The sequence below is a fragment of the Lissotriton vulgaris genome, chromosome 1_1 (genome assembly GCF_964263255.1).
Source record: "Lissotriton vulgaris chromosome 1_1, aLisVul1.2, whole genome shotgun sequence".
Taxonomy (NCBI): Eukaryota; Metazoa; Chordata; class Amphibia; order Caudata; family Salamandridae; genus Lissotriton; species Lissotriton vulgaris.
In genome coordinates this window covers 51,631,590-51,659,226 of record NC_141685.1, presented here as the reverse complement: position 1 = coordinate 51,659,226, position 27,637 = coordinate 51,631,590, and the positions used below count along the sequence as shown (strand labels likewise).

The 27,637-nt window shown below is 44.0% G+C and overlaps 1 protein-coding gene across 2 annotated transcripts in view; it reads left to right on the top strand.

Annotated features, from left to right (window-relative positions):
* Nucleotides 1-26,661, top strand: part of LOC147737207 (uncharacterized) — a 33,518-nt gene extending 6,857 nt beyond the window's left edge. For both annotated transcript variants that reach the window (XM_086919178.1, XM_086919169.1), the window contains exons 2-4: nt 10,727-10,777; nt 12,623-12,741; nt 21,501-26,661. In XM_086919178.1, coding sequence (XP_086775304.1) covers nt 22,851-24,653 — 1,803 coding nt within the window. In that variant the 5' untranslated portion in view covers nt 10,727-10,777; nt 12,623-12,741; nt 21,501-22,850 and the 3' untranslated portion in view covers nt 24,654-26,661. The remainder of the gene's footprint in view (nt 1-10,726; nt 10,778-12,622; nt 12,742-21,500) is intronic.
* The last annotated feature ends 976 nt before the right edge of the window (nt 26,662-27,637 follow it).

Genomic DNA, 27,637 nt, shown 5'->3' with positions numbered 1-27,637 from the left:
TAGAATCTGATTTGGCTAAAACTCCCCCAAATATGTCTCAACCTCACTAGGGCCTCAGTAACCAGGTAGCGGTCAGCCAATGCCCATCAGGTAAGCAAGCATTGGCATAGTCACTAGGTCATACCTTTGGGACCTTATAAGTGTTTAGTTATCCAGCACAATATCCTTGGTGCAACAACATTAACTGTTGCATGGCTAAACACGTATAAGGTCCCAAAGGCGCGACCTATTGGCTATGCCAAGGCTTGTTTTCATTGGTTCCTGTTTGTGCCTTTTCGGTTTAAAGTATTTTATTGAAGCAGGGTAAGGAAGGAACAACAAAAACAACATAAAACCACAGGTGCCCCTCAAAATTAGTGCGTATGGTACATTAGATACATAAAGGCAGTCCTTTCGACACGGTGGGCACAGTCGTGCTTGGATCTCACAGCTCGCGCACCTGTGGGTGAAAACAAAAGGGGAAGAAAGGAAAAAGGGAAAAAGAAAAAAAGGGGGAACAACCCTGCCCCTCCTCCCACCCAACCAACAACCCCCACACCCTCTCCCCCACCCCCTGTACTGTGCCGTCAATGTTATGTTATGTTATGTTATTTGTACACTTCTATAGCGCACGGCCACTCCACTGGAGTATCCCGGCGCTTTAACGAAGACTCCCAACCGAAAGATGGGGAAAAACATAACACCAAAAAGAGCATACAAACACAAAAACAGCATCAAGATTATGGGAAGAGCCAAGTCTTAAGGGCCTTGCGGAAGGACAGAAGACTAGAAGTCTGTCTTAAAGAGATTGGAAGATCATTCCAGGCATGAGGGGCTAAGTGACGAAAAGACCGTCCTCCTGCTCTTGCCCGTTTGATAGTGGGAACACTCATTTTTGATAAGGACGAGGATCTAAGAGATCTGGGAGGGGTATACCAAGACAGTCGTTTGGAGATATATTTGGGGCCTATGCCATGCAAGGCCTTGAAAGTCGTGGTCAATGTTTTAAATAAAATCCTTTTTGCCACTGGGAGCCAATGCAATGTGGCGAGAAGATCCGTGGCTCTGGCTTTCCTTGGAAGACCAAAAGTGGCTCGGGCTGCAGAATTCTGGGCGATTTGCAGACGCCTGACCAGATATTTGGGAAGTCCCAGAAACAAAATGTTTGCATAATCCAGCCTGGAGCAGATCAGTGCCTGGACAATAATTTTTCTGTGCTGGATAGAGACTAGGGGGAGAAATTTGCGAAGCATCCGCAGGATGCCGAAGCATTTCCCAGTGAGAGATGAAATATGTGGTCCGAAAGATAGCTTGTTGTCAATCACCACTCCCAAATTTTTGGCTTTCACAGACGAGCTAGTGGGAGGGGACATATCTTTCGGCCACCAGGTTTTCCAATCGGGTTCAGATGTACAGCCAAAGAAGAGCAACTCCGACTTGTCGGCGTTGCACTTCAGCCCATGGCGTCCAAACCACTCAAAAACAGCACTCAAACATCCGTTGACCTGGACATCATCAAACTGACCATCCCTGTTACTTACAAAGAGGAGCTGGGTGTCGTCAGCATAGCTGACAATCCGGGCGCCAAAAGACTCCGCTGTCACCGCCAGGGGGGCCATAAAGATGTTAAACAGGAGGGGGCTCAAGATGGAACCTTGAGGGACCCCCACTTCAAGTGGTGACATTTCAGCAGAGAAGGGTGGCGCCCAGATTGTCTGTCGGCGGTCGGCTAAGAAGGATTTAAGCCAATTCCACACCGTTCCCCGCAGACCAAAGTCCCAGAGTCTGGAGAGAAGAAGTGCGTGGGGAACGGTGTCGAACGCCGCCGACAGATCCAGCATAATCAGTACCACTTTTTTACCAACATCCAACTCCTCCCTGATGGCATCTGTGACTTCAAGGAGCGCGGTCTCCGTGCTAAAATTTGCACGGAAGCAAGATTGAGTACTATGCAACAGACCCCTTTCCTCAATAAAATTGGAAATAGATCTGTGAGCAAACCTTTCAGTCACTTTCGCCAGAGCAGGGAGTAAGGAGATGGGTCTGTAATTTGCATGGACTGCAGGGTCGAGCGCAGGTCTTTTAATAAGTGGCAAGATCATGGCACTCTTCCAAGCTTTGGGAACTACCCCGGAAGAGAGTGACAGATTCAAGATGGGATTTATCAGGTCATTAAGAACAGGTGCCATATTTGCTAGACACTTGGCAGGACAAGGATCCTGTGGAGATCCGGATTTGAGACTTGTCAGAATAGCAAGAGAACTCTCATGATCTAATGGGGGAAAATTGGACAGAAAGGGGCCATGATCTGGCAAGGGACACCCCAGACTTGTCGTATGCTGCTGGAAAGTGGCCTGGAGAGATGATTGAATAGAGGTAATTTTCTGTACAAAATAGACAGCTAATTCCTTCAACCAAGTTTCGGAGTGAGCATGGGTCGGAGTATAAGCAGAGGGAGAGGTGAAATCTTTAACCACCCTGAAAATTTCCTTGCAAGAATGCTCCGCTTCATTTATTCTAGATTCCAGATAGGATTTTTTACCATCCCAAATTAATTTATGGTAGGCTCGAGTCAGCGTCTTAAAATTTAGCCTCTCAGAAAGATCATAGGATCGCCTCCATGCTCTTTCTGCTTTCTTAAGATCTTGTCGTGCTTTTTTTAGATGAGGGGTAAACCAAGGAGCAGATGTTCTCTTGTCTGCAGAATTATGTTTCTTGGCCGGAACCAAGCTCTCTAGACGGTCTGTGAACCAATTTTGGAAGAGATCGATGTACTCCTCTACATTGTCAGAGGTGGGACACGGGAAGTTAGTTAGAACATTTGATAGCATCTCTCTAGTAAGAAGATGGAAAGATTTAGAGAGATGCTTTAGCGACCCTACTGGTTTGGACCGTGATGGAACCATGACAGAGATGGAAAAAGTGATGAGAAAATGATCTGACCACAAAACTGGCATGGGAGGGTCAACACAGATAGGAAAAGTAGAAAAAATCTGGTCGAGCGTGTGGCCTTTATTATGAGACGGTCCTGCCACATAAGGAGATAGGCTAAACACGGAAGTAATATCTAACAGTTTTAGAGTGTCCGGATCCGAACTATTATCCATATGGATATTTAAGTCACCTAATAAAAAGCAATGATTGGACCTAAGGCAAGGTATTGATAGGGCTGCCTGTAGTTCTTCCAAAAACAGCCCCACCGAACCTGGTGATCTGTAGACCAGGATACCAGTACAGGCCTGGGAAGATGAGAGCTGGAGAGTGAAGCCTAATGCTTCGCAGCCCTGTATATTATCTACTGAGAACGTATGGCATACAATATTCTTATTAACTATAATAGCCACTCCACCACCTCTACCAGATGACCTATCTTTCCTATAAATGTTATAGGCGGAAGGTACGGCATTTGCCAAATCGGGAGAGGAAGATTCGGACAGCCAAGTTTCCGTAAGGAACAGACAGGATATCTTAGAATCCTGTAACATATTCCAAATGTCTAGAGCGTGGCCGGGTAGGGATCTAGTATTCAGTAGTAAACATTTATGCTGAGTGGGTGGGCTGACCTGTGTAAAAGATTTCCGATCAGGAAGGCGCCAGCCACAAGTACTACACCCTTTCTTCAGAGCCCGCCCTCCCGGAAATACATAATGGCAGCGACCACACGGGGGGCGGAAGGAGCGTAGCTCGGGGCTGGAATACGTGAGTATACAGCGACACATAGTGCCACTAGCACAGATAGAGGGTATATACGTAGGCCGTCCGGCCCCGTCCGCTTCCGTGCCGCGGACTGGCGCAGACTGGCTACTCTTTGGCGCCTCTTCGGCGCGTATTCGGCGCTACCGCTGCGCGTCACCGCTGCGCTAGTCTGTGAGGGGTCTTATAGATTAGGTGAGGGTGGAGACTAGTCCGCCGACCTCTCCAAGATGGCTGGCCAGGATGGAACAGCCAGGAACCAGGAAGTGATGTCGCTCCAAAGCTCCCTCCACGACAATCAGCACAGAAGCTGTGGTGGACCGGGGAATAGCGAGCAAACTGCAAGTATGGGCAGAACTAATGTTTTCTAAAACACAATATCACATGTAAAGCATATAATCAATAAATCACGCTCGAAAATATTTTAAAATCCTAAAAGATCAATAAAATGCTGTAAATTGTTTGTAATAATTCTAGTGCGAGTATAGCGCTGGTAAAAGTGTAGCGCTAGCGTAGCGCTAGCGCTGCAATCTTCGTTTAGTCAACCACTCGCTCTTCCCCTGTGGCAACTTATTGTCTACCCCCACTACCAGTTGCCAGCTTGGGCCGATCAAACAGGCGGGTCCGGCGGCGGTGTCAGCCGTAACAGTCTAAGATACCTAGGGCAGGGGATTTCTTTGAATTCTGAGCATAACAAATTATGGAAGGGTGCCCACAGCTCCTCAAAAGCCTCTACGTCTCCCGCCACTACTAGGGACAGCTTCTCCATTCCAAGGACATGCCACAATCTGTGCAGCCAGCCGACAACAGTGGGGAGTGTGGTGGAGCGCCAGTGTATGAGTATGTTCTGTACTGCTGACCCCAAAGCTATCGCTGTCTGTCTACCCCTTTTAGATCTGAGAGGGTACATCAATCCATTCGACAAACCCAATAGGACATATGCAGGGAAGCGGGGTAGTTCTATTCCAAAGCATTTGTCAACCTCATTGAGGACCTCCTCCCAGTAAGGAGCCAAAAGGGGACAGTCCCACAATATATGGGTAAGCGTGCCAGTCTGACCACAGTTGCGCCAGCATGTCCCAGGTATTGAGCGGTCCATCTCATGCAATTTCTCAGGAGTGCGATACCAATAGGTTGTGATTTTGGTGAAGGTCTATGTGAGCCTGGTGTGATAGGCGGAGTGGCGCGCTCGTTAGGAGATGTGGTCCCAGTCAGTATGGCTCAGCACTCGACCAAGCTCCCGTTCCCACCGCTCCCTACCCGGGTTGTAGATGTGAAAGGCGGGGGGCTGCAGCATCTTATACAAGTCGGAGATGAGCTTGGCGTCCGACGAGCGAGTCACTAGCCAGCGCTCATACGCTGTGATCGTCCGGTCTGCCGTCGCGCGCACTTGAGGCTGTAGCGCCCAGTGACGCGCCTGCATATACCGCATGCGTTCCGTCTCTGGGAGGCCATAATCCCGACGCAAGTCCTGGAAGGGAACGACACCCTCTGGGCCATATAGATGATATAAAGTGCAACAACGGGCCGCCCGCCAGTGGTCATAGGCTCCAGGCTCCATACCCGGGCCAAAGTCCGGGTTACCAATCAGCGGCGTGAAGGGAGAGGGAAAGGTAGTGAGTTTGTGCTTGGTAGCCACAGAGTCCCACACACGAAGCGGGACCCGCGTCACAAAGGAGGCATAAAGGTTAGGGGGCCGATGGGCCCATCTCAGGAAAGGCACCTCTTGTAGCGTTCTGCCTGCTACCGCCTGGTCCTGAAACAGCCAGTGTTTATCCGACTCCCACCGGCTCCACTCCACCAAGTAGCGCAGCTGGGCGGCCTGAAAATACTTCTGCAGGTCTGGTATCCCAAGTCCACTAGACTCCGGCGCCAGCGTAGCTATGGTCCGTTTAATCCTGGGCCTACGGCCCTGCCACACAAAACGTGCGATGGCCGATTGAGTCTCCGCGAGCCATCCTTTGGGAGGCTGTAGCGGGAGCGCCCTGAACAGGTACAGGACCTGTGGTAGAAGGGTCATCTTCACTGCGGCCACCCTGCCCAGCAGCGACAACGTGCCCTAATCCCAGCGGGCCAATTCCTCCTTGATCTTTGCACTCAAAGCTGTGTAATTGGCCGTGACCATCGCGGGGAGTGAGGGTGCCAAAAGGATCCCCAGATACGGAATCCGGTCCCCAGACCAGCTCAAGGGGAAAAGCCTCTGGAGGTCAGCTCTGGTGGCGGTAGTCAGCGAGATATCAAGGGCCGCAGACTTCCCGAGGTTCACCTTGAAGCCCGCCACCGTGGCAAAGAGGTCCAGTTCCGCGATACATGCAGGCAGGGACCTCGGCGGGCCGTCAAGTGTCAATATGACATCATCCGCGTAGAGGCTGAGAGCATGGTGGAACTCTCCCATCCGGACCCCTATGATGTCGGGGTTCTGGCGGACCCTTTGAGCGAACGACTCCATATAAAGAGCGAAGAGCAGAGGGGACAGTGGGCACCCCTGTCTTGTACCACGCTCTATTGGAAAGTGCTGTTTGTGCCTTTTAGAGATGCATGCTTCTGTTTAGTCCTTGTGTCTAACTACGACTGCCTTTTGCATATAGCCAGGTTCTGAGCTGGGACGGGGCAGTGAGATAAATAACGGTGATGGATCAAGCCCTGATCTTTGGACTGGGTAAGAGTGGTCTGCTTAATTCAGACACTCTGTTCATCACCACCCCCTTTTCTGAATCGTTTTTGGCCACTATAGGTGTGGCAGGGTATACTCAGACATGAGTCCCTTTCTCACTGCTCCATCAGGATTCAAGCAAGCCGGGCCGAAGACGGCTGAAATGCCAGAAACCGGTCCCCGGTAGCTTGTCTCCTTTCTGGTGAAGAATTGGCTTGGTAGTTTAGTCTGCCCTGTTCCCATGATGCACTGGGCCAGGGACAGACTGATTTGCATATAGTCAGGTTCTGAGCTGGGATGGGGCAGTGAGATAAATAACGGTGATGGATGAAGCCCTGATCTTTGGACTGGGTAAGAGTGGTCTGCTTAATTCAGACACTCTGTTCATCACCACCCCCTTTTCTGAATCGTTTTTGGCCACTATAGGTGTGGCAGGGTATACTCAGACATGAGTCCCTTTCTCACTGCTCCATCAGGATTCAAGCAAGCCGGGCCGAAGACGGCTGAAATGCCAGAAACCGGTCCCCGGTAGCTTGTCTCCTTTCTGGTGAAGAATTGGCTTGGTAGTTTAGTCTGCCCTGTTCCCATGATGCACTGGGCCAGGGACAGACTGATTTGCATATAGCCAGGTTCTGAGCTGGGATGGGGAAGTGAGATAAATAACGGTGATGGATCAAGCCCTGATCTTTGGACTGGGTAAGAGTGGTCTGCTTAATTCAGACACTCTGTTCATCACCACCCCCTTTTCTGAATCGTTTTTGGCCACTATAGGTGTGGCAGGGTATACTCAGACATGAGTCCCTTTCTCACTGCTCCATCAGGATTCAAGCAAGCCGGGCCGAAGACGGCTGAAATGCCAGAAACCGGTCCCCGGTAGCTTGTCTCCTTTCTGGTGAAGAATTGGCTTGGTAGTTTAGTCTGCCCTGTTCCCATGATGCACTGGGCCAGGGACAGACTGATTTGCATATAGCCAGGTTCTGAGCTGGGATGGGGCAGTGAGATAAATAACGGTGATGGATCAAGCCCTGATCTTTGGACTGGGTAAGAGTGGTCTGCTTAATTCAGACACTCTGTTCATCACCACCCCCTTTTCTGAATCGTTTTTGGTGATCTAGATCACAGGTACTCACATTTTCCTGGGGGGAGCAAAGTTTGGGCTATGCACTTTACAAATACATAAACATCTTATCACAATGCATTTAAGAATAAACAGACTCACTGAAGAAATGTTGCAAAAATGTAACTGAATCACTCAGTAACAAAGAATGACTCCACTAGCCTGTCTGCTCCGACACTTCTGGAAAGTTAGGGAAGGATTAGCAGAACAAGCTGCTTTTACCCAGAGCAGTGAATGAAAGTATGCGCATAAAAAGCAAGTTACATTGCTATATTATTTAGACAGAGAAGGTTTAGAACAATATTGCACTTTGCCATGATCAGAATGTGAAGCATGATAATACAAAACGATATGCAATTCCAGGTTACAATATGAATACTTGACATCCTTCATTTAATTCATTCTGGCCTGAGAGGTCCTGACAGTCTGGGGGAAGGAGGGCGTCCATGTTTTTTATGCCGGGGGGGAGTGGGGGGTGAGGGCTCACGTTTTGTTACACCACTGACCTGCACATAAACTTAATACACAAAAAGTTGTGAGCCTTCTCTTGTCACTGTGCCTCTCAGAGAGCTCCCAAACCTGGAAATTAATTATCTGCTAACTGCAGGAACATGAGTTATCCACAGAGCACTGTCAGGGAAAGCCATTAGCAGCAACTAACTTAAAGAAACACTTCTAATCCCATTCAAGAGTGAGAGGACTGAAAGTAGCTAATCCAATCCCAATCCAAAAGACTTTATTCGGATAGCAACATATCCATAAAAGTAACAAACGTACAGGATAAAAACCAATAGAAAAATAAATAGATAGCAATCTCCAATCCATAATGTAGTAAAATACAGTAAACCTAGGTAAAGCGCATATTGTGAATAGTACAATACGATTGACTTCATAGATCGCACATAGATATCCGTGCACCCGTAGTTACTCTCAAAAAGTTGCCAATGCGCAAGATCAATTCAACATTGTCCAATTTAAATTTGCAGTCAAGAGCGTCTGTTAAATCAATAGGTGAAATTTTTTTTAAATACGGAATTAGCAACCATTATGCATATTTCATATAGTATCTACTAAAGAATAAAAAGAGTAAAAGTGTTTGACCGCTGTGACCATCACATGGACATGGCAGGGAGTCACGTTTTGCGTTATAACTATAGGGAAAACAAAGCAAATATCTTACTGTCCCAGCTCTTAGACGGAATAGGTGGCCTCTCTCCCATTGAGACATGGGTAGTGCAATATACCTTGGTAGACAATGCTCCGGATACGCAACGGATATACATTTTGCAAAAGTTTGATTATTCAATTCCCTTTCTAGTCTTTCCGCGCTATAAAGTGGGTACAATGCTGTCTTTAAAACTTTTTTGTCCATTGATACAGCTGTGTTCGAATTAGCAAACAGTCTACCAAGGTTATCGCTTTACAGACTCTTGACTACCCCAGGAAGCCATGGAATATCTATCCCTTTCTCACAGCAAAGACTACCATCTATTATGTCCCTTGTGAGAGAAGCCTCGGGATTCTTCATTATGGATAGCCAAAATAGTGCAGGGCGGGCCCTTATGATGTCTTCAATGTATCCCAATTTCAGTTCACCTTGACATATGTACGAGGGGTGGAGATTGGAGCGCCCAAGAGTTTTCTACAAAATCTATTTTCCTCTGATTGGACGCAAGAGCATTTGGCAACACTCCATACCTCTGCCCTATAGGTAGCTATTGGTACTCACAGGATCTTAAAAATCTGTAAAAGGGCTGGAATTGTTCCCCATCTTTTAGGGCGGAGGAGACTGAGGATTGAGTTAAAAGCCCTCGAGAACTTACTTTTACAATATGCCAAGTGTTCCCACCAGGTACCGTTCGCAGCAAAGACCATTCCCAGATAAGGGGAAGTAGCAGTACAAGTTAATTTTTGGTCGCCCACAGAGATACAATTTAAAGGACATTTCCTTGGCCCACAAGGCAGTATAAAAGATTTATTACATTTTGTGCATAAATCTAGGCTGGACATAAAATCTGTGAAACCTCGAACTAAAGTGCATAGTGCATTTGGTGTGCGACCAATTAAAACCGCATCATCTGTGTATAAAAGCACTGGGAGAGGTTTGCCTTGAATTCTGAGAACATCATTAGTTAGTGTGATCAGTGATTTATATACATTGTTTATGTATATGATAAATAGAAAAGGGGCCAGAACACACCCCTGTGTGACCACTCTGTCTACACTGATGTCATTGGAAACTTCTCCCCCACCGCCAATCCTGACCCTCGCTTTCAGGTCCGTATGGAGATAGGCCAAAAAATGAACAAGGGCCTCATCCAGTCCATATTCTAAAAGGATGGACCATAGACGGGGCATATTGACAAAATCGAAAGCTGAGGACAGGTCCATAAGAGCTAAGTAAAGTGGCGAGTGCTGTGCAATAGTGTACTTCCCTATGATCAAATTAAGATTAAGACTTTGCTTGTTTGTGCCAACTTTACCCCTGAAACCTAGTTGGCGTTACAGTTCATATCTCATTCCCCTTATTGGATTTTGTCATTTTAGTGTCATTTTGTTCAATACACTTTACTTTATTTTTCTATTTCGGTTTGGGTTTTTTATTGTTTTGCATTTTGACTTTTACTTTTTTGGTTTCTGCATAAATATTTTGCATATTACCTTAAGTTAAGCCTGCCTGTTCGGTGCTTAGGTACCAGGGGGTTGATCCTAGGTTAATTGAATGGCTTTGAAAGTTCACTCTGACAACGGTTCTGATTGTGCCTCATCTACCGCAAATAATAATTCAGTTTCTTACAGAAACTATCTGAAATTATCTGCAAAATAGGCAGTTGATAACCTACCAGGGTTGAAGCACCCTGTGGACAAACTGGAATATGGGATGAGTATTGTGTGGCAATAGAACCTCTAAAAAACTTCAGCTTGCAGACGAACCAAGAATCACTCTTGAATGTAACAACTTTTTAAAATAAGGTAGTCAGGAAAGTGTGGCGAATATATTGCAGCTCTTTGCATTTTGACAGCCCCAAGCAAATTTGAGAACAGAGTGGATGTATGTAGCAGAGACGAGTCTGTTCACCCAATGTGAATGGTGATTTCCGCTTTGCTGATCTGCCTGAAGTTGTGATGCTGCTGACATTAGCGTGTCTGCTAAAAGCGATGGCGTGACTGGTGGAACTATAAAGCCAAATAAGAGAAAGTTATCTTCCGACACCACAGTCTTCGTGACTGAGACCAGTAACACTGAAGACTCTGAGACTCACACCAGTAACTTCTCCTTTCAGAGCGTTATTGCTGCAGATGGAGTGAAGCCAAGAAGTAAGCACATTACTAAGGTACCAACAAAGTTTAATATTGTTCATTTGTATTAACTGTTTCTCTTTTGCAGCATTTGGAAATGCATTTTCTAGTTTTGTTGCTTTTTGTTTAGTTTTTTATTGTAGGCTATTATTTTCGGTTTAAAGGGAAAGATGTTGTAGTGCGTGACCTTAATGCTGCAGTTTGCATTTCATTACCATCATTTGCTTATCCTGGAGAATCTCGAGGGTGGAGGAGGTTTGCTTTTCCAGAGTTCTTTCTTCAGCTTCTGGGCAGTTGTTGCTCTGTGGCAAACTGTGGTCATGTTTCTCTGCTCTTCTTGTAGTAGCTCCTATGAGAGCTTCATCCTCCCACCAACGATAATAAGATGCAAGGCATCACCCAGCACACAACACAGACTATGTTGGGTTAAGTCCATCTGCTCGGTGAAGTTAGAGCGAAGATAAAGTTCTCCGGACCTATCAGGCTGTGAATGTAACCTAAGGGCTTAAGATGAAATGTAGAGCTTACCTCCTTCCTGAGTGGCTCCAGACTGCTGTCTGCAGACCCGATAGCTGGCAGCACCCTGGAGTATGTATGTATACATCAGATTATGTTGGAAGTAACCTGCAATATAGTAGCAGGCAGCACCCTGCCATAGAGTAGGATTTCTCATAGTATTTTATTTCCTGACACATTAATGGAGATTGTCTTTTAACTGGCAGAAGCACAACACTGACCATACATTTTTCTGGGTCTGTCTTTAAAATGACGTACACATTAGGAATGGCATTTCGTTCTGCTGGAATAATAACCCAAGTTATCTTACACTCTATGTTGTTGCATGGATTTTTGGCTGCAATGCATTCCATGTTTCATTCAAACGTGCTTTCTACAGAGCGCATACATGATTTGCTGCTGTCGAGAAATAATTCTCCTGTGTACTGTGGCAGACTCTGAAATATTGAAAAACTTCATGATTTCTCTTTCAGCACTTCATAGTAAAACCTTTAAATTTTTGACTCAATCATTTGGCAGAAACATAACTTAGTACCATTAAAATAGTTGTGATGGGGAACATTCATGTGGGTTAGGACTGGCTCGACCAGAGTGCTTGCTGACTTGGAGGAGTATGGAGTTGACCACCTTGCCTGGTCCGGTGTGGAACCAAGCCAGCGATGCTTAGCTGCAGGCTCATTTGCCCTGATACCTGGTCAACAGTTTGAGGAGGAGGAGGAGGCGAAGAGCTGGCTAAGTGTGCCATGAGGCTGGCAGTTCAGTACATCCCTGAGAAGTGAGCTTTGAGTTGATGTAGTGTTCCTCTTATACCACGTGCAATTCATCCTCTCCAGAGCCACAAGAATTCCTGGGTGTGAAGGGCGGCTGATTCTGATTGGGTGCTTGATAGTTTTACAGAAACTCATGTTCTTGGTTGTTCATGTTTGTCATTAGTTAATGAAACACGCCCAGGGGTTTTATCTCTTCAGTGACACAAACTGCAATAAAAGTTTCTTTGTCATTGCAAAAAAATATGAATCGCCAAAGAGCCTATGTAGGTCAAAGAATGGAAGGGCTGGTTAACTGTCAGTCATCTCACTGCTAAGCAGAGCCATGTCATGCTTCTCCCTCACTCAGGCCTCTGATTTTGACCAACATCACTTAGAACACTGGGACTTTAGAGCCCATCCTTTTAATGAGGAAAACAAAACTACAAGTCCCATAAGCAATAGTGGTAGAAGGTGTCACGCATGACCTGGGACAACAACCGATTCAGCACACCCAGTTCAATTTTTTAAGTATTTGACACAATATTGAATTTATAACCTTTTGTTTTTTATGGTCCTGAGTCACCAGAATACTAAAAATGTGTCTTTTATTTTCAGGGTCAATTAAGTAATGGTCACCAGCTTGGAAGCTCTGTTAAATCTTCAGTATTTGTCATTGATCTCCACATGTGGCTGGTTTGGGTCTGCCCCTGCATCGTTCCAGATAACTCGCACAGGTAAGGAGCTTGTAGCAGCAACATAAAACAGTCAAATCACTGTATACTGTTTTCGGAGTTTCAGTCCCAGCGACATTATCTGTAACTGAACGCAGATACCCTAGGAAGCATGTGTTTTTAAGACACGTTGCGTTCACTCACCTGAAGGTGACCTGCTTCATCATTGGGTTATACTCCTCACCAGGCCGGCGCTCCAATGCTTGGCGGGCACCACTAGAGGGCACTTTGTCGCACATCTTTTATTAAGTATGCCGGATGAGCATAGCAGGACAGAGGATGTTGTGTCATAAGATGTGAGATTGGTGAAGTCTGAATATAAGATCAACTATCGACCAGTTGCCACAATATAGTTAACCCCTTCGCTGCGGCGGCTATTCGGCCGCATCGCTAAGGGGGCGGCGCAGCGCTCACACGCTGGTGACGGCAGCGCTCCGTCACTAGCCTCGGGTGAGCTGTGCTGATGACGCCGCAGTTCCGTCATGGCCCCGTCTGCTCAATAGAACACGCCGCACAGGCGCGAAATCAGCTCCGCGCAGGCGCGTCGGACGGGCCATGATGGAACCGCTCCATCATCAGCACAGCGACACCGCGGCTGATGACGGAGCGGTTCCGTCATCAGCATTGATGCGGTTAATGTGATCTTCCTGGTCCATGTTGAGATTAAAAACAGTGGCAGAGAAATTGAGGAACTAATGGCTCCTATCACTGTGTGAAAGTGTCGATCACCTATGGGCCTGCTGGTAAGCTGGGGTCTTTACTTCAGGTCAACGTTTTCCATGCCTTGTGTAGTCATGGAGCAATCTGTTGTCATTTCATCAGGACCAATTATGTGAAAATGGGTAAATGTGACCTAATCTTCTCCACAGCGTAAGGAGCTCTGTAGCTCAAAGCCCTGCACCGTGCATAGGTGATAAGGTGCCTATTACCATCTTACTACCACAGGTGAGCGCTGTCTAAAAGAGTGCACTAGATACGGTAACCCTCCTAAAATTCAGGACATATTGACTTATCCAATAGCGAAGACGCCGCATCAGACGGCACCTGGTTTGAAAAGCACATGCTTCCTAGGGTGCCAGCGTTCAGTTAGAGATAATGTCTGTGGGACTGAACCTTCAGAACAGTATTCTGTGAGTTGATTAAATGAAAAACGTGTATTCTGGACTGCCATTTTCCTCGTCATCTCTTATGATATGTAAAATAAAACACAACACACCTGGAGGCCAACACATCTATCATACATTTAATGCAAAAATAGCAAAAGGCCAATCAAACTAACAAGTGACAATTGTCTTTGCAATGGACGAGAGCATCCACCCTATAGCAAGTTGGAGTATATAATGCTTAATGTTGTGGGTAGTAAGAAGACACAGGAAACCTGCGAGAAGTTGGTTGGAGAGTTTATTCCTACAGAAACGAGCCACTGCACCATACATTGGCACAGGGAAACTCCAACTGACCATAAGCAGAATTAGAATTTAAGCAGCACCATGACAACTTCATAAGTTCCATGAAAGAAACAGAGCTCTCCAACAGCACTCCAACAGCACTCCAACAGCGTCTCAACGGTGAAAATAAAATTGTCCCACCCTACAACCTCCTCACCTTGAGAAATGTCTGAAGAGACTGCCGCTGGGGAAAATCAATTCCCTTTAAACTTACAGCCGTTGGAGAAGGAAGTAGGGTCATAAGGTTAAATAGCAAAAGGAAAGGAGAGATTTAAACACGATCTTGGTCGCAGGAATTCATCTTTCATTTCATATTTTTTTTTAAAACTCGAAGCAGTGGCTCGCTTTCTTGTTGATCACAAGTCCTCGTCGCCAAAATAATGTTGTGGGTCGTAAGAAGACGCAGGAAACCTGAGAGAAGTTGGTTGGAGAATTTATTCCCAGAGAAAAGAGCCATACACTGGCACAGGGAAACTCCAACTGACCATAAGCAGAATTAGAATTCAAGCAGCACCATGACAACTTCATAAGTTCCATGAAAGAAACATAAAAGCACAAGCAAATACAACATTAATGTTACACAATGTATTTTATACACTTTTCTCCTAATACAAGTCAATAAAACATGAACATGTGATAGAAACAGTTACTGAAACAACACTAATGAGTAGGAGGAAGGATCTTCTCTCGAGAGGAATGTGAGGAGTCTGTGATGTGCAGAGTCTGTGAGGTGCAGATAAAAGATACACAGACAAGTTGCAGAATTCACTGTTTCTGGAAATAACACTTCTGTTTGTCAATATTCAATTTACAAGATGCAGGAAAGTGTGCAGATGGACATCACTAAATAAAATGGTTCTGGGCCCTAATAGAATCATATAACTTTGCAGGCATATTAAGGCGAACAGACACATCAAAATAATATAAGAATATTGTAATTTGGTTATGTAATATATCAATGCACGTTGTGGCATTCATGTGTAACCAATTATCGGTATTAAAGAAACCAGTATATCCTGTTATGCTTTCTCAATTCCTTCTTCCCAGTGGCCACCACTGCTGCTATCCAGCTGTATTCAGCAGTGCCTCCTGTGACCTGGAATCCTGCATTTAATCAATACCAAAGGTCGTCAATGCTTCTAGCCAACTCCGGTCACTGGTGCCACTTGCACCCACCACCCTTAGGCCTGTTATTCTTTTAGCCAGCTCCAGCCAGTAGTGGCCCCTTGGACCTGTATGTAAGCCTACTAGCCAGCTCCTGTTAGTACTGGCCCCTGGGACCTGTTATCATTCTAGCCAACTTGAGTCGTTAGTAGCACCTTGGGACTAGTGATCATACTAACCAGCTTCAGGCAGTATTGGCTCCCTGAGAACTATTATCCTGCTAAGTAACTCCAGTCAGTAATGACCCCTTGGGCCTGTATGTAAGCCTACTAGCCAGCGCCTGTTAGTACTGGCCCCTGGGACCTGTTATCATTCTAGCCAACTTGAGTCATTAGTAGCACCTTGGTACTAGTGATCATACTAACCAGCTTCAGTCAGTATTGGCTCCCTGAGACCTATTATCCTGCTAGGTAACTCCAGTCAGTAGTGACCCCTGTACCTTAAATCCTGCTAATATTCAAAACCAGAGGTCAACTCTACTGCCAACCAGTTCCAGCCAATATTGACATGTATTGTTACCCTGCCTGTAATGAATACCAGAGGCCAGCGTTGTTGCTAGCCAGCTCCAGTCACCAGTGCCCATCATATATTATCCTCAATAGGATCAATACCCAAGGCCTGTGCAGCTGCTAACCTGCTCTAGTCAGTAGTGACCTCCCAGTCCTGTTATTCTGCATATAATCAGCAAGGCTTCGACCCTAATAACACTCACCCCACATCCTTATGGTATATTAGCAATGTAATTAATTTACATCATACGGTAGGTACCGCACTATATCACACGATCCCAAAAACAAAGAAAATCAAAAGTTGCCTGACGGTTCAGCACTCCACCTTGTCAAAAATGACCAAATCACACCAAGCATTATAGCCCGCCACATCACATGGCACACTCAGACACAACATGACAAGATACCACGGCAGGGATTTGGGGCCATTAATCCTCTGTTTGAGGCTTGTGTGCTGTAGATGCACATGCTTTTCATACTCCTGCCATCTTGTGTTGGGTCCGGATGTTTGCAAGTTGTTTAATTATTACCCCTAGATTTATACAGGGGGACGACAATTCTCCGTTCAAGCAGCTGCCGGATGGAACGCTCTCCCCCGCTCCCTCAGACTTGAACCTAACTACCTGGCATTTCGCAAGAAATTAAAGACACACCTATTCCCTAAATAGAGTCCCTCTATAGTCCCTCTCCTTCCCCCTCAACAGGATCACAAATCTTATAGCGCGGGGATGCCCTTGGGTCACCAGGCGCTTTAGAAATCGTTATTAAATTAAATTAAAATATTCCGGCGTAAAAATTACCTGCACCACTCCTTCTTTTTGATCTGGGTTATTTAATTTAATTTGTTGCAGGCTATTTTCACCTTGAGCATGCTCAAATAACCTTCCATTATGATTACTAACAGTTTGAGACCATGATTGTCGATGTGTATGTAACTGCTTCGTTTCGGTTCCCAGATCTTCCAGGTTTTTAACAAATCTCTATTCGTTTCATCCCCTCTGATACTCTCACTCTTGCTCTATTTGTTTCCAATTGTGATGGCTTATTTTCCACCTGTTTATTATATTCCTCCACTTGCACCAATTCTAAGGACTGAATTTTCCCATTCTCTATCATTTTTATACTATCAGCTTGATTGTTTAGGCATTTATTTTTCATAACTGCTTGTACCTCCAGTAGATCCTTATTAAATAGAGGGTAAAAGGGTTTTGTTGGAGACATATGTTTACCCTCACTTTCACAATATGATATTTGGTCATGGTTGTTTCCAGTGTTCAATCTCACTATATCTGATGCATTTGTACTTTTTTTTTATACCTTTAGAAGCTTTATTTCTTGCTTTCCGTTGTTTTTTCCTCTGTCTTTTTGATAGATGAACTTCCGGAGATGCGTCTGTCATTGTTGAATGTGTCGAGCATAGATTTATCACTTCTTGATCTTTTGTTTTATCATCTATTTTTTCTTTAACAACAACAGTATTGTCTTTACATTTTATTGTACCTTTAAAGGGGCAGTCGGTCTTGATGGTTTGAAATCCCACATTAGGAAAATTCCCTTTTACATCGTCAAATACTGTTTTTAAAATATCCGGAATGGTAGCTAGTTTGTTAATTAGTGGGGCACAACTACACTCTGCATACGTAGATATTGGCTGGGATTGTGCCCTTACTATTAGATTATTTTGCGTTGTTATCTTCTGCTCAATTCCGGTAACAGAGGATGCCATAGGGCTCGAGATCTATTTGGACCTCCTTTTTGTTGGACTGATATGTTAAAGCTTCCAGAGTTAATTGTGAGGTTTTGAAGAATAAATCCCAAATTGCTCCCGCGTTCCCACTTCCTGGTACCTAAGTACCTAGGCTATGGTGCTGCCCATTTATGAATGATAGGTCCTTATACTCTTCTTTTTGTGGTTCTTGAAAATGATGTCCCTCGTCACAAGAATTAATGAATTGTGGACTACTATTCACAACGTATTTTTGATACGGAGTACTCCAACGCTGCAGAGTTTCTAGGTTGATGTTGTATTCGTCCTTATTAATTTGAGATCTGTTATTTTGATTAAATTTAGGCTGGTCCTGTTTCTTAACTGAATTTATTTTACACAGAGTAAGGTCCGATTTCAGTGGGGTATTGGCTTCCCTTATGATTTTCACCCCACTATTTAGTTCATTTGGAGCTTCTTGCTATGGTTGATTTATTTGGCCCAAATTAGATGGTTCCCCTATCCCGTTACCTTTTCTGATTTTTACTTTCACTTCTATTGGCATTGGCTGCCTAGTTGGTAGTAATTGCTGAGTATCTCCCATTGTTAGATTTGTGCATTTTGCGTCCTCTTGTTGTGAACGGCCAGTAAGTGGAATAGTTAACATCTCTAGGTCCGTTATTTGACTTCAATGGTTGACTTGGCCCTTAGTTGAATTTGACATTCGACTTCAGCTTCAGACTCAGGGTGGCCTGGTTCACTTACTCCTTGCTTAGGGGCTATAATATTTGTTCTACTCAGTGGTTGAATTGGAGTTTGAAGATCACATGAGTTAGTTAGCAATGTTAGCATAGCACCAGTTGGATCTTTCATAAAATCAAACTTTGACGGCGACTTTCCCAGTTTCCCAAATGTATGGACCTTAGATGATTTAAAGGACTATATGTCACCTGCCTGTTTTATTTTAAACATATCTAATATTAGTGTTTGTTGTATTTATCTTTTCCTTTTGATAGGAGGGAAAGGTGGCCGCTCCTTTCCTGACCTCATAATACACCCTCTAAGGTGAAGAAGTCTTGCTTCTTTCAGAGAATCAAAAGGGCCAGTGACAAGACCAAACGGTGCTTTGATAGGAGAAAATCACCTCCAAACGAAAACACCCCAAAGCACACCTCAGTACAGAATCCGCCTGTGCTGCTGGTTACTTATTTAAATAACTAATTAATTAATCGATTGATTAATATCTGGCTCCGGGTAGGGCTGTAGTCTAGGCATGCAGAGTAATTCATGGGTCAAGGGGTGCTTCAACAGGGTCAAAGTCTATTGTCACTTTCCCCTTTGCATAATGTCGCAGATTTTGTATTACAGAGTTATTACAGACTCCAATGGCTCAGCGACTTAAGGACTGATCAACCTTAACTACTCGCCACATGCCACACACCTCTTGCCACTTGTCACTCACCACTCACTGTTCATTGCTTGTTCGTTGCTATTCATCGCTGTCACGAGTACAAGGGAGAATGCTGGCAATCGTTCAGGGGCAAGATCGGAATCCACAGCCAGTCCCTCTACAGACGGCAGATGTAGGCAATTCCCTCAACTCCACTGCTCAGCTCTGCTCTGCTTAATGATTGGTGTATACGTAAAATCAGGCGGCAGTTCCCTGAGTTCTGAGGAATGATTGAAGCGTGCGATGTCGGACCATAGATGCGTCCATTCCTCATCGGAAATAGGACGGTGAATTAATTCTTCACACTTAAACATATACCGGGGGCGCGGGGAAAGCACTGTTTTAAGGAGGAAGCTATAGATAAATGAGATCACCCCTTTCATGTTAGCAGTCTTGGTGAGAAAGGCCTCAAATTTTGTGAGGTCGAGTAGCAGCCTCCCGTATCTGAGGTGTGAGGGCCCAGTGCATCAATTAGATATACTGATATCTTTCAGTGTTCTTCAATTCAAAGTCCCTTTGACATTGATCAAAAGTAAGGGGATCAAAATTGTGGAACAAATGTATTAGAGATAAGCAGCCTCCCCTTCTCCAGGCATCAAAGGGTCCCTCATGTTGGGCCGGGGGGAAAGCTGGATTGAAATGGATTGGAGTGAATGGGGATGGAAAAGGAGTCCACCTGTCATCGCCCGAAATTGAGTCCCATACTTTAAGAGTGGTGCGTGTGGGGCAGCTAAGGTCACCCTGGCAGCCGCCTTGAAGAGAAAGGAGGCTCCAGCTATTTCCCTATGGCACTCTCATCTTTGGAGACTGCTTAGCCTGGCTGATATTTTCAGGGATAATTGTAAACATTTCGAATTTAAATGGGGCCCCCCTTGTCTCCGTCCTCTCTCGGGGCCTTCCGTCTGCGGTGTGTCCCTCCACCATCAGTGCCCTCCATCTCTTCCAGTTTTGATCACAATTCCTGTGTCGACCAACCTCTCATTAGTATGAATACGCCGCCACCCCGGGTGGGGTGGAGGGCGTTTTTTTTTTTTCTTTGTTCCTTGTTAGATTCATAATTACTTATCCCATGTTAGGATGAGTTTGTCCACGCTTTTTGGCTATTCCGCATACAACACCTCGGTGGCGCAACCTGGAGAAATTACAGTTACAGAAGGTCGTTCAGTTTTCTTTAGACCTATCTGCTGGCTTAGCAAAGTTGCACGATCTTCTTTTTTTTCTTTTTTATCTCTCTTTCTCAGCTCCGGGGCACTTAGAAGCTGTATCTTTCATTTGGCTTATCTAATAAGAGGAGGAGCTGGTTTATATTGATCAATGCACTTTGTCCACCTGTTATAATTCTGTTCAGGCTTTCTGATCCCCTGCGTGGGACCAACAGATGATGTCATTTTTGCCTGTGGAAAAAAAAATTATTAAACACATTTTTGACAAAAATCAGGCCGCAGGCCAAGGCTCCTCTGTGCCCTCTGTGCTCCCTGGTGCCCTGCAGCAGCCGCCGCACGAGCAGCACCAGCAGCGCCTTAGCACCGCGGTGCCGGCAGCGGCTGTTCCTGCCCCCGCAGCAGATCAGTAGAACTTAAAGCGCCCGTATAACAGGATGCGGGTGCAGCGGGAGAAACATTCGGGTGCGAAAACCGGTCACAAAACAAACCCAGGCAGGCGTCTCAAGCTCCGCTCTGCTTGCTCGTCAACTCCTCCTTGGCTCGGCCTCTCGGCTCTAACCGAAATGCCCTGCACTCACCGCCGAATCACAGGCCGACAATGACTGTGAACACCAACAGAGGGAAGAATTGTGTGTTTCCCCCAGTTAGTAAAAAAAACAGCATAAGTCTTGGCTGGTTCTGATGCACCCAGAGTCTTATGCGACTTTTCAGTCTAATTTTTCTGTCTGGAAAAAGATTGAGTCCTGGTTTTCTGCACCCAGTAAATCCAGGTGCAGAAAAACCTAACAACTGATAATCAGGTGGAATAAAATTAACACATGAAAGTACGCCTTAATTTCATTGCCCTTTATTCACATTCTGGAACATAGTTGAGGGATAGGTCGAGGCATAGTCCTTGCAGCACACAATAGATTTGCTTGCGGCAGAGGCCAAAACTCAAAACTCAGGAAACCAGATACAAGTAGGTGGTAACGCCTGTTGTCCGTGGAGGAGTCATTCCCTTCCCAGAAATCTGCATTACAAATTAATTAATAGTATATATTTTTTAAATATCTGTTTGGTGCCAGTCCATATGACTTTCATATCTGCCTTTGGGATTCTATGTTGCAACTCCATAGGGTACATGTATCCTTTGTGAGCTTAATAAAATGTTGAAAATTCTACAAATCCTCACTCCTACATCCAAGTACTCTCATGCTACCATTCTACACTTTGCTCTGTCTGAAAAACAGCTCAACATTTTCAAAAGTCTGCATTGATTTGGCTTGTAAATTATAATTTTGGAAATGTACATGTATTAACTATTTAATTTTAATACTGTAGGTGATTAGGATTACGGACGAAGAAAGCAAGATTTAGTACTAAGCAACTGAATGTCAGTGCCATAAGAAGGATTATTTTGAAAAACTGGCGGACATCCAGCATTCTACGTTTAAACAATTTCCAAAAATCTAAGTGTGGCGAGGAAAGTACTATACCTGTAAGCGAAGTCTGTAATTTTGCATTTCATTAACCCAGAGCAAAGCCATATCTGTGCACACAGCATCAGAAATATTGTAGAAAGATCACTTCAGCATCTTCATTTGAAAGATTATCAGAAAGACAAATTGCCTCAGCATGACAGAATAACGTTCATCTAAAGCATCATGTAATTCTAGAGAGTAAGCACACACTGCATAAAAGAAAATTACAACAAAAGGTTCTTCTGGATACCATCAAAGAAAAGACACTGAAAGAAGACTTCGAAGCTGACACGTTAGCAACCAAAAGATTGGAAAATCACCTTTGTTCAACAACCATTTTTAACCAGTTACGCAGGTTTGAGACTATCTGCCTCTGGATAGAGCACAACGACCCACTCTGCTCACTCTTGGGAAAACCTTAAAAATTCACCACTTTATTGTGTTCATGACCATCTCACATTGTTTCCTTTTTATTGTGTACTGTTCTGTAATTCTATGCAAATCGCCTCAAAATTATCTGTTGTGCAGGAGTGATATGTAAAACTGTTAAATATAAAAATGGATTAAAGGAGCACCGTTGCGCTATATCTAATGTAAATAAATCCTCATCCTCAGAACTACAAACCTTAACCTTACCCCAAACATAGAAAGGGTAGAAGGAACTGATGTTCTGCGACTAATGATCCACAATAGTACTCTGCACGTTCAAACGCCCTCAGTTACTGCCATTACATCAGTGCAAAAAGGTACTTATCAGTTTAATCATTAAATATCAGACTAACACCTTATTACTACATTACTAAGAACCTATACAAATAGATTTGAGAAAAACTTCAGTCACAAATTAAGTTGCTGCCAGAAAGGCTATTACCTAAAGACTATTATCTGCTAGAAACATTTCAACAGGTGTTACAGGGCTGGTTCCAGACATATTTTGCTCAATTCAAGTGTTAAGAAGATTACACACAAACATTATCTAAACAAGCCCGACTCTAAAATCAGGTTCACTCTTACCGTGGCATATAAGCAAGAGAAACCTAAATGTAGAGGTATTAAGTCTAGGAATACACCTTATAAAAACACGGACTGTGAGAACAAATTCATTGTTCAAACCCGCCTCAATCGAGGGAAATTAATCGAAGTTGGGAAAAAAAGTTACTTGTGCCAAAAAAGATACAGCCATAAATCTCATCTCACTGAATTTGAGAGAATGCACACTGGGGAAAACCACTCTCAGTGCAAAGTATGCCAAAAAAGTTTCAGGCGTAAATCTTATCTCACTGAGCATATGAGAATCCACACTGGGGAAAACCACTCTCCGTGCAAAGTATGCCAAAAAAGTTTCAGGCGTAAATCTTATCTCACTGAGCATATGAGAATCCACACTGGGGAAAAACCATATCAGTGCTCTGAATGCCAGAAAAGGTTTAGTATCAAACCGAGTCTATATCGACATGCATTAACCCACTCTGTGGAAAAGCCTTACCAGTGCGCTGATTGCCAAAAAAGTTTCAGCCGTAAATCTTATTTCACTGAACATATGAAAGTCCACTCTGGGGAAAAACCTTATCAGTGCTCTGAAGGCCAGGAAAGTTTTTGTAACAAAAGCGCACTCACGCGCCATACAAGAAGAACCCACACTGGGGAAAAACCTTATCAGTGCACTGATTGCCAAAAATGTTTCATTTACAAAAACAGTCTCACTCAGCATAGAAGAGCCCACACTGGGGATAAACCTTTTCAGTGCTCTGAATGCCAGAAATGTTTCAGTTTCAAAAGCAGACTCACTGAACATACAAGAATCCACTCTGGGGAAAACCCTTATCAGTGTTCTGAATGTCCAAAACATTTCCACCGTAAATCCATTTTAACTGCACATTTGAGATTCCACACTGGGGAAAAACCTTATCAGTGCTCTGAATGCCAGAAATGTTTCAGTGAAAAAAGACATCTCACGCTCCATATACAAACCCACACTGGGGAAAAACCTTATCAGTGCTCTGAATGCCAGAAATGTTTCAGTGAAAAAAGACATCTCACGCTGCATATACAAACCCACACTGGGGAAAAACCTTATCAGTGCTCTGAATGCCAGAAATGTTTCAGTATAAAAAGTCATCTCACAGTGCATATAAAAACCCACACTGGGGAAAAACCTTATCAGTGCTCTGAATGCCAGAAATGTTTCAGTATAAAAAGTAGTCTCACTCGGCATACAAGAACCCACACTGGGGAAAAACCTTATCAGTGCTCTGAATGCCAAAAATGTTTCATTTACAAAAACAGTCTCACTCAGCATAGAAGAGCCCACACTGGGGAAAAACCTTATCAGTGCTCTGAATGCCAAAAATATTTCCGAGACAAAAGAAGTCTTTCTCAACATATAATAACCCACACTGGGGAAAAACCTTATCAGTGCCCTGAATGCCTAAAAGATTTCAAACTGAAATCACTTCTAAGTGCACATGTCAGATTCCACACTAGGGTAAAACGTTATCAGTGCTCGGAATGTGACAAATGTTTCAGTGTAAAAAGCAGTTTCATTCATCATATAAGAACCCACACTGGGGAAAAACCTTATCAGTGCTCTGAATGCCACAAATGTTTCAGTACAAAACACAGTCTCATTCATCATATAAGAACCCACACGGGGGAAAAACCTTATCAGTGCTCTGAATGCCAGATATGTTTCATTGAAAAAAGCCGTCTCACTCAGCATATAAGAAGCCACACTGGGGAAAAACCTTATCAGTGCTCTGAATGCCAGAAATGTTTCAGAGAAAGAAAGACTCTCGCTCAGCATATAAGAACCCACACTGGGGAAAAACCTTATCAGTGCTCTGAATGCCACAAATGTTTCACTGGAAAAAACAGTCTCACTCATCATATAAGAATCCACACTGGGGAAAAACCTTATCAGTGCTCCGAATGCCAAAAATGTTTCAGCCGTAAATCCCATCTCACTGCACATGTGAGAATCCACACTGGGGGAAAAACATTATCAGTGCTCTAAATGTCAGAAAAGATTCAGAGGTAGTGATGGTTACATGCACCATAAGAAAACACACCATCAAAAATACTTCAGTGCTCCAAGTGCCAGAAAAGCATCAATTTTAAATGCAATCTCACTCTACATGAGCAGACGCACACAGGGAAAAAACATTACCTATGCTGTGAATGCCAGAAATTCCTATTGTTTGATAGGCACAGCCTCACTAACCATAATCAACTCCATACTGATGAAAAACGTATGAGTGCTCTGAATGCCAGAAAAGCTGCAGAGAAAAACGCTATCTCACCATAAGAAACTCCACACTGGAGAAAATCCTTATGCCATAAAAGATTGAATCTGAAAGACAGAGTTATGCTTCATGAGAGATCCCACTCTGGGGAAAAACCTTATGAGTGCTCGAAATGCAAGCAAAGTTTTGGTCACAAATTACTTCTCACTTGTCATGAGCAAACTCACAAGGGAGAAAAAAGCCTCATGTGTGTTCTGAATGTCAGATAAGGTTTTTAATACATGGCTGTTATATTATACCCAGCCGCTATCTAAAAAATGTACGTTAATACATCTGCCAATTGTTTTAGATGCCAACAATTCTCCCCTGCTAATTGGTCTCATACCATAGTTAATTGTTCTAAAATTGTACCCTTTTGGAATGAGATATTTAAGTTTCTACAAACTGACTGTAAGATTCAGATTTTATACAATGAAAAGTTGATGCTTTATGCTTACGACTCCGAATTGGAAATTAATGATCAAATCGTCAAATTGTTATATATTGTAATGGCTGTAGCAAGGTCGTTAATATTGCAAAATTGGAGATCAACTCAGGTCCCGTTGTTCCAAGCATGGTTGCAAAAGATAAGAAATGTTAGAAGAAGTGAGTCTTTATATGCAAAACGGATAGGAGGGATGAGGAAGTTTAAAAAAACTTGGGGTTCGTTTTTTGAGTAATTATGGATCTGTTTTTGCTTGGTTATGGTAAAAAATGTAGCCCTATGTTTTGTTTGTATTCTGGATGCAATTCTACTTTATCTATGCCTTGATTTTGATTTTGACATCGTATACAATTGCTCAGATTTTAAGAACCAAAGAACTTCAATAAAAAATTGTTTAAAAAAAAAAAAAGATAAGGTTTAATCATGAATACAATGTCATTTCACATGAGAGAATTCACACTGGACTAAAGCCTTATACAGGAGGGGAAAGCCAGAAATGTTATACTCAGAAATGAGATCTCGCTTAACATGAGAAATGCATCCACACCAGGTGAAAAGTAAGGTGTATCTTGAGTTGCAGAAAAGCTTCTAACAACCTGACTTTACATGAGAGAGCACATATTGTAGTTGCAATACGATTCATCAAGAAATTCTTGCAGGATAACTTAGGCTGCCCGCATGCAACCTCCAAATAAATTTCAGGCCTTGAAAATGTTTTAATTGCAACAAAATCCACAATTTGAGTCTATGAAAGTTACAAAACTCTCAAGGTCTTTACTTGACACAGAGAAGTATTCGTACTTGCAAACATCAACTAATTAACAGAAAATTCACAATATTAATGTCTTAAATTTTCTCCACCCAAAATGTTTCTACTCACACATGTTTCTTAACATAAGACTGAAATCTAGATTTTCATGATAAGATTAGGCCTAGGCGGTGTTCCGCAAAGTGTCAAAAAAACTCAACCGCTCAATGCGGAGTTCTGCGAGCAGCGGAGTGCGTTTGGGTCAATTTGAAGCGCTTTTTCGGCGAGTAGCACTCTACTCCAGAATCCAAAAATGATTAGTGGTGAATTAGTGTAGGGAAATATAAAATGTATTTGAGAGCTGGACATGTTGGTCTGTTAGTTGGGTTGAAAAAGAGAGTGGAGGGATAGAAGAGGGAAGGTTTGGCATTTATATAGCGCTTGCTACCCCTGATGAAGTGTTGAAGTGCTTTTCAGCGAGTAGCATGCTACTCCAGAACCCAAAAAGATAAATAGATAGATCAATTATTGTGGGTAGGTTGTTTTATTATATAAATACAACTGTACGAAAATTCATAAAATTCTGTTGTAAAGTTGTATCCAAGAGGCAAGTATAGTCTATGATAATAATGTATACAAAGTTGGCTTGCCATCAATACTGATGCCCCGTAATGTTGATGCAAAGTCATCTGTGCTGGAGTATCCTAGACTCTTGTTGAATTGTACCATCCAACTTGTAGGTACTGCTATTTGTATCAGGTCCACGTTGTAGGCAGACACAAACGCCGAAATTGTGCACTTTTTATATTAAGCATAATGTAGGTGAACAGATGACAGTAACCACTGTACAAGCTGTATTAGGTGCTTAGAAGTAGAGTGACATAGAGGGCAAAAAACACTCCACTAACTCTGTCACTCGCTTAGTACAGACGAACGCCAAAGGTCCTCGTACATAAGGAAGCATCGGGCTGCACCCTCTTTCTGTGTCCCATGGGCATTTTATCTTTTGTGTGAAGCGGTTGCTCCTTGCTCACCTCCCGACCTACAAGCGCCACTGTGGTATCGTAGCGCTGACTATTCATTCACTGGCAATATCTCTTAATTGGCATTTCTCTCACTCGTGTTTAAGCGCCCAGTCCCCAGCGTAGCGCTCCGCATTTGCGTAGTTCATAGCAGTTTATTTCAGATATTGTCTTAGGCGTATTGTGCTGTCACTGCAGTTGTTCATCTCAGGATTTTTAATATTGTTTACTACCTGTGTGCATAGCGCCGCTGTTTTGACTGATCGCATTTGCTGTTGTGCATTTACTTTGGCCTCGCATAGCGTCGTGTAGTTGTTTGGGAGCCCTCCATTTTGTTGTGCCTGCAGCCCGTCCCTCCCCCTTCGCTAACGCCTCCCAGCTCACCCTCCCACGCGCCGCCCCCTCCACCTTCCATTTATGGCCAATGCTCCCACGCGCAGCGTCCACGCGCTATGGCTGCGCCGAAGGTGCGCCAAAGGTAAGCCCGTCTACGCCTGGACC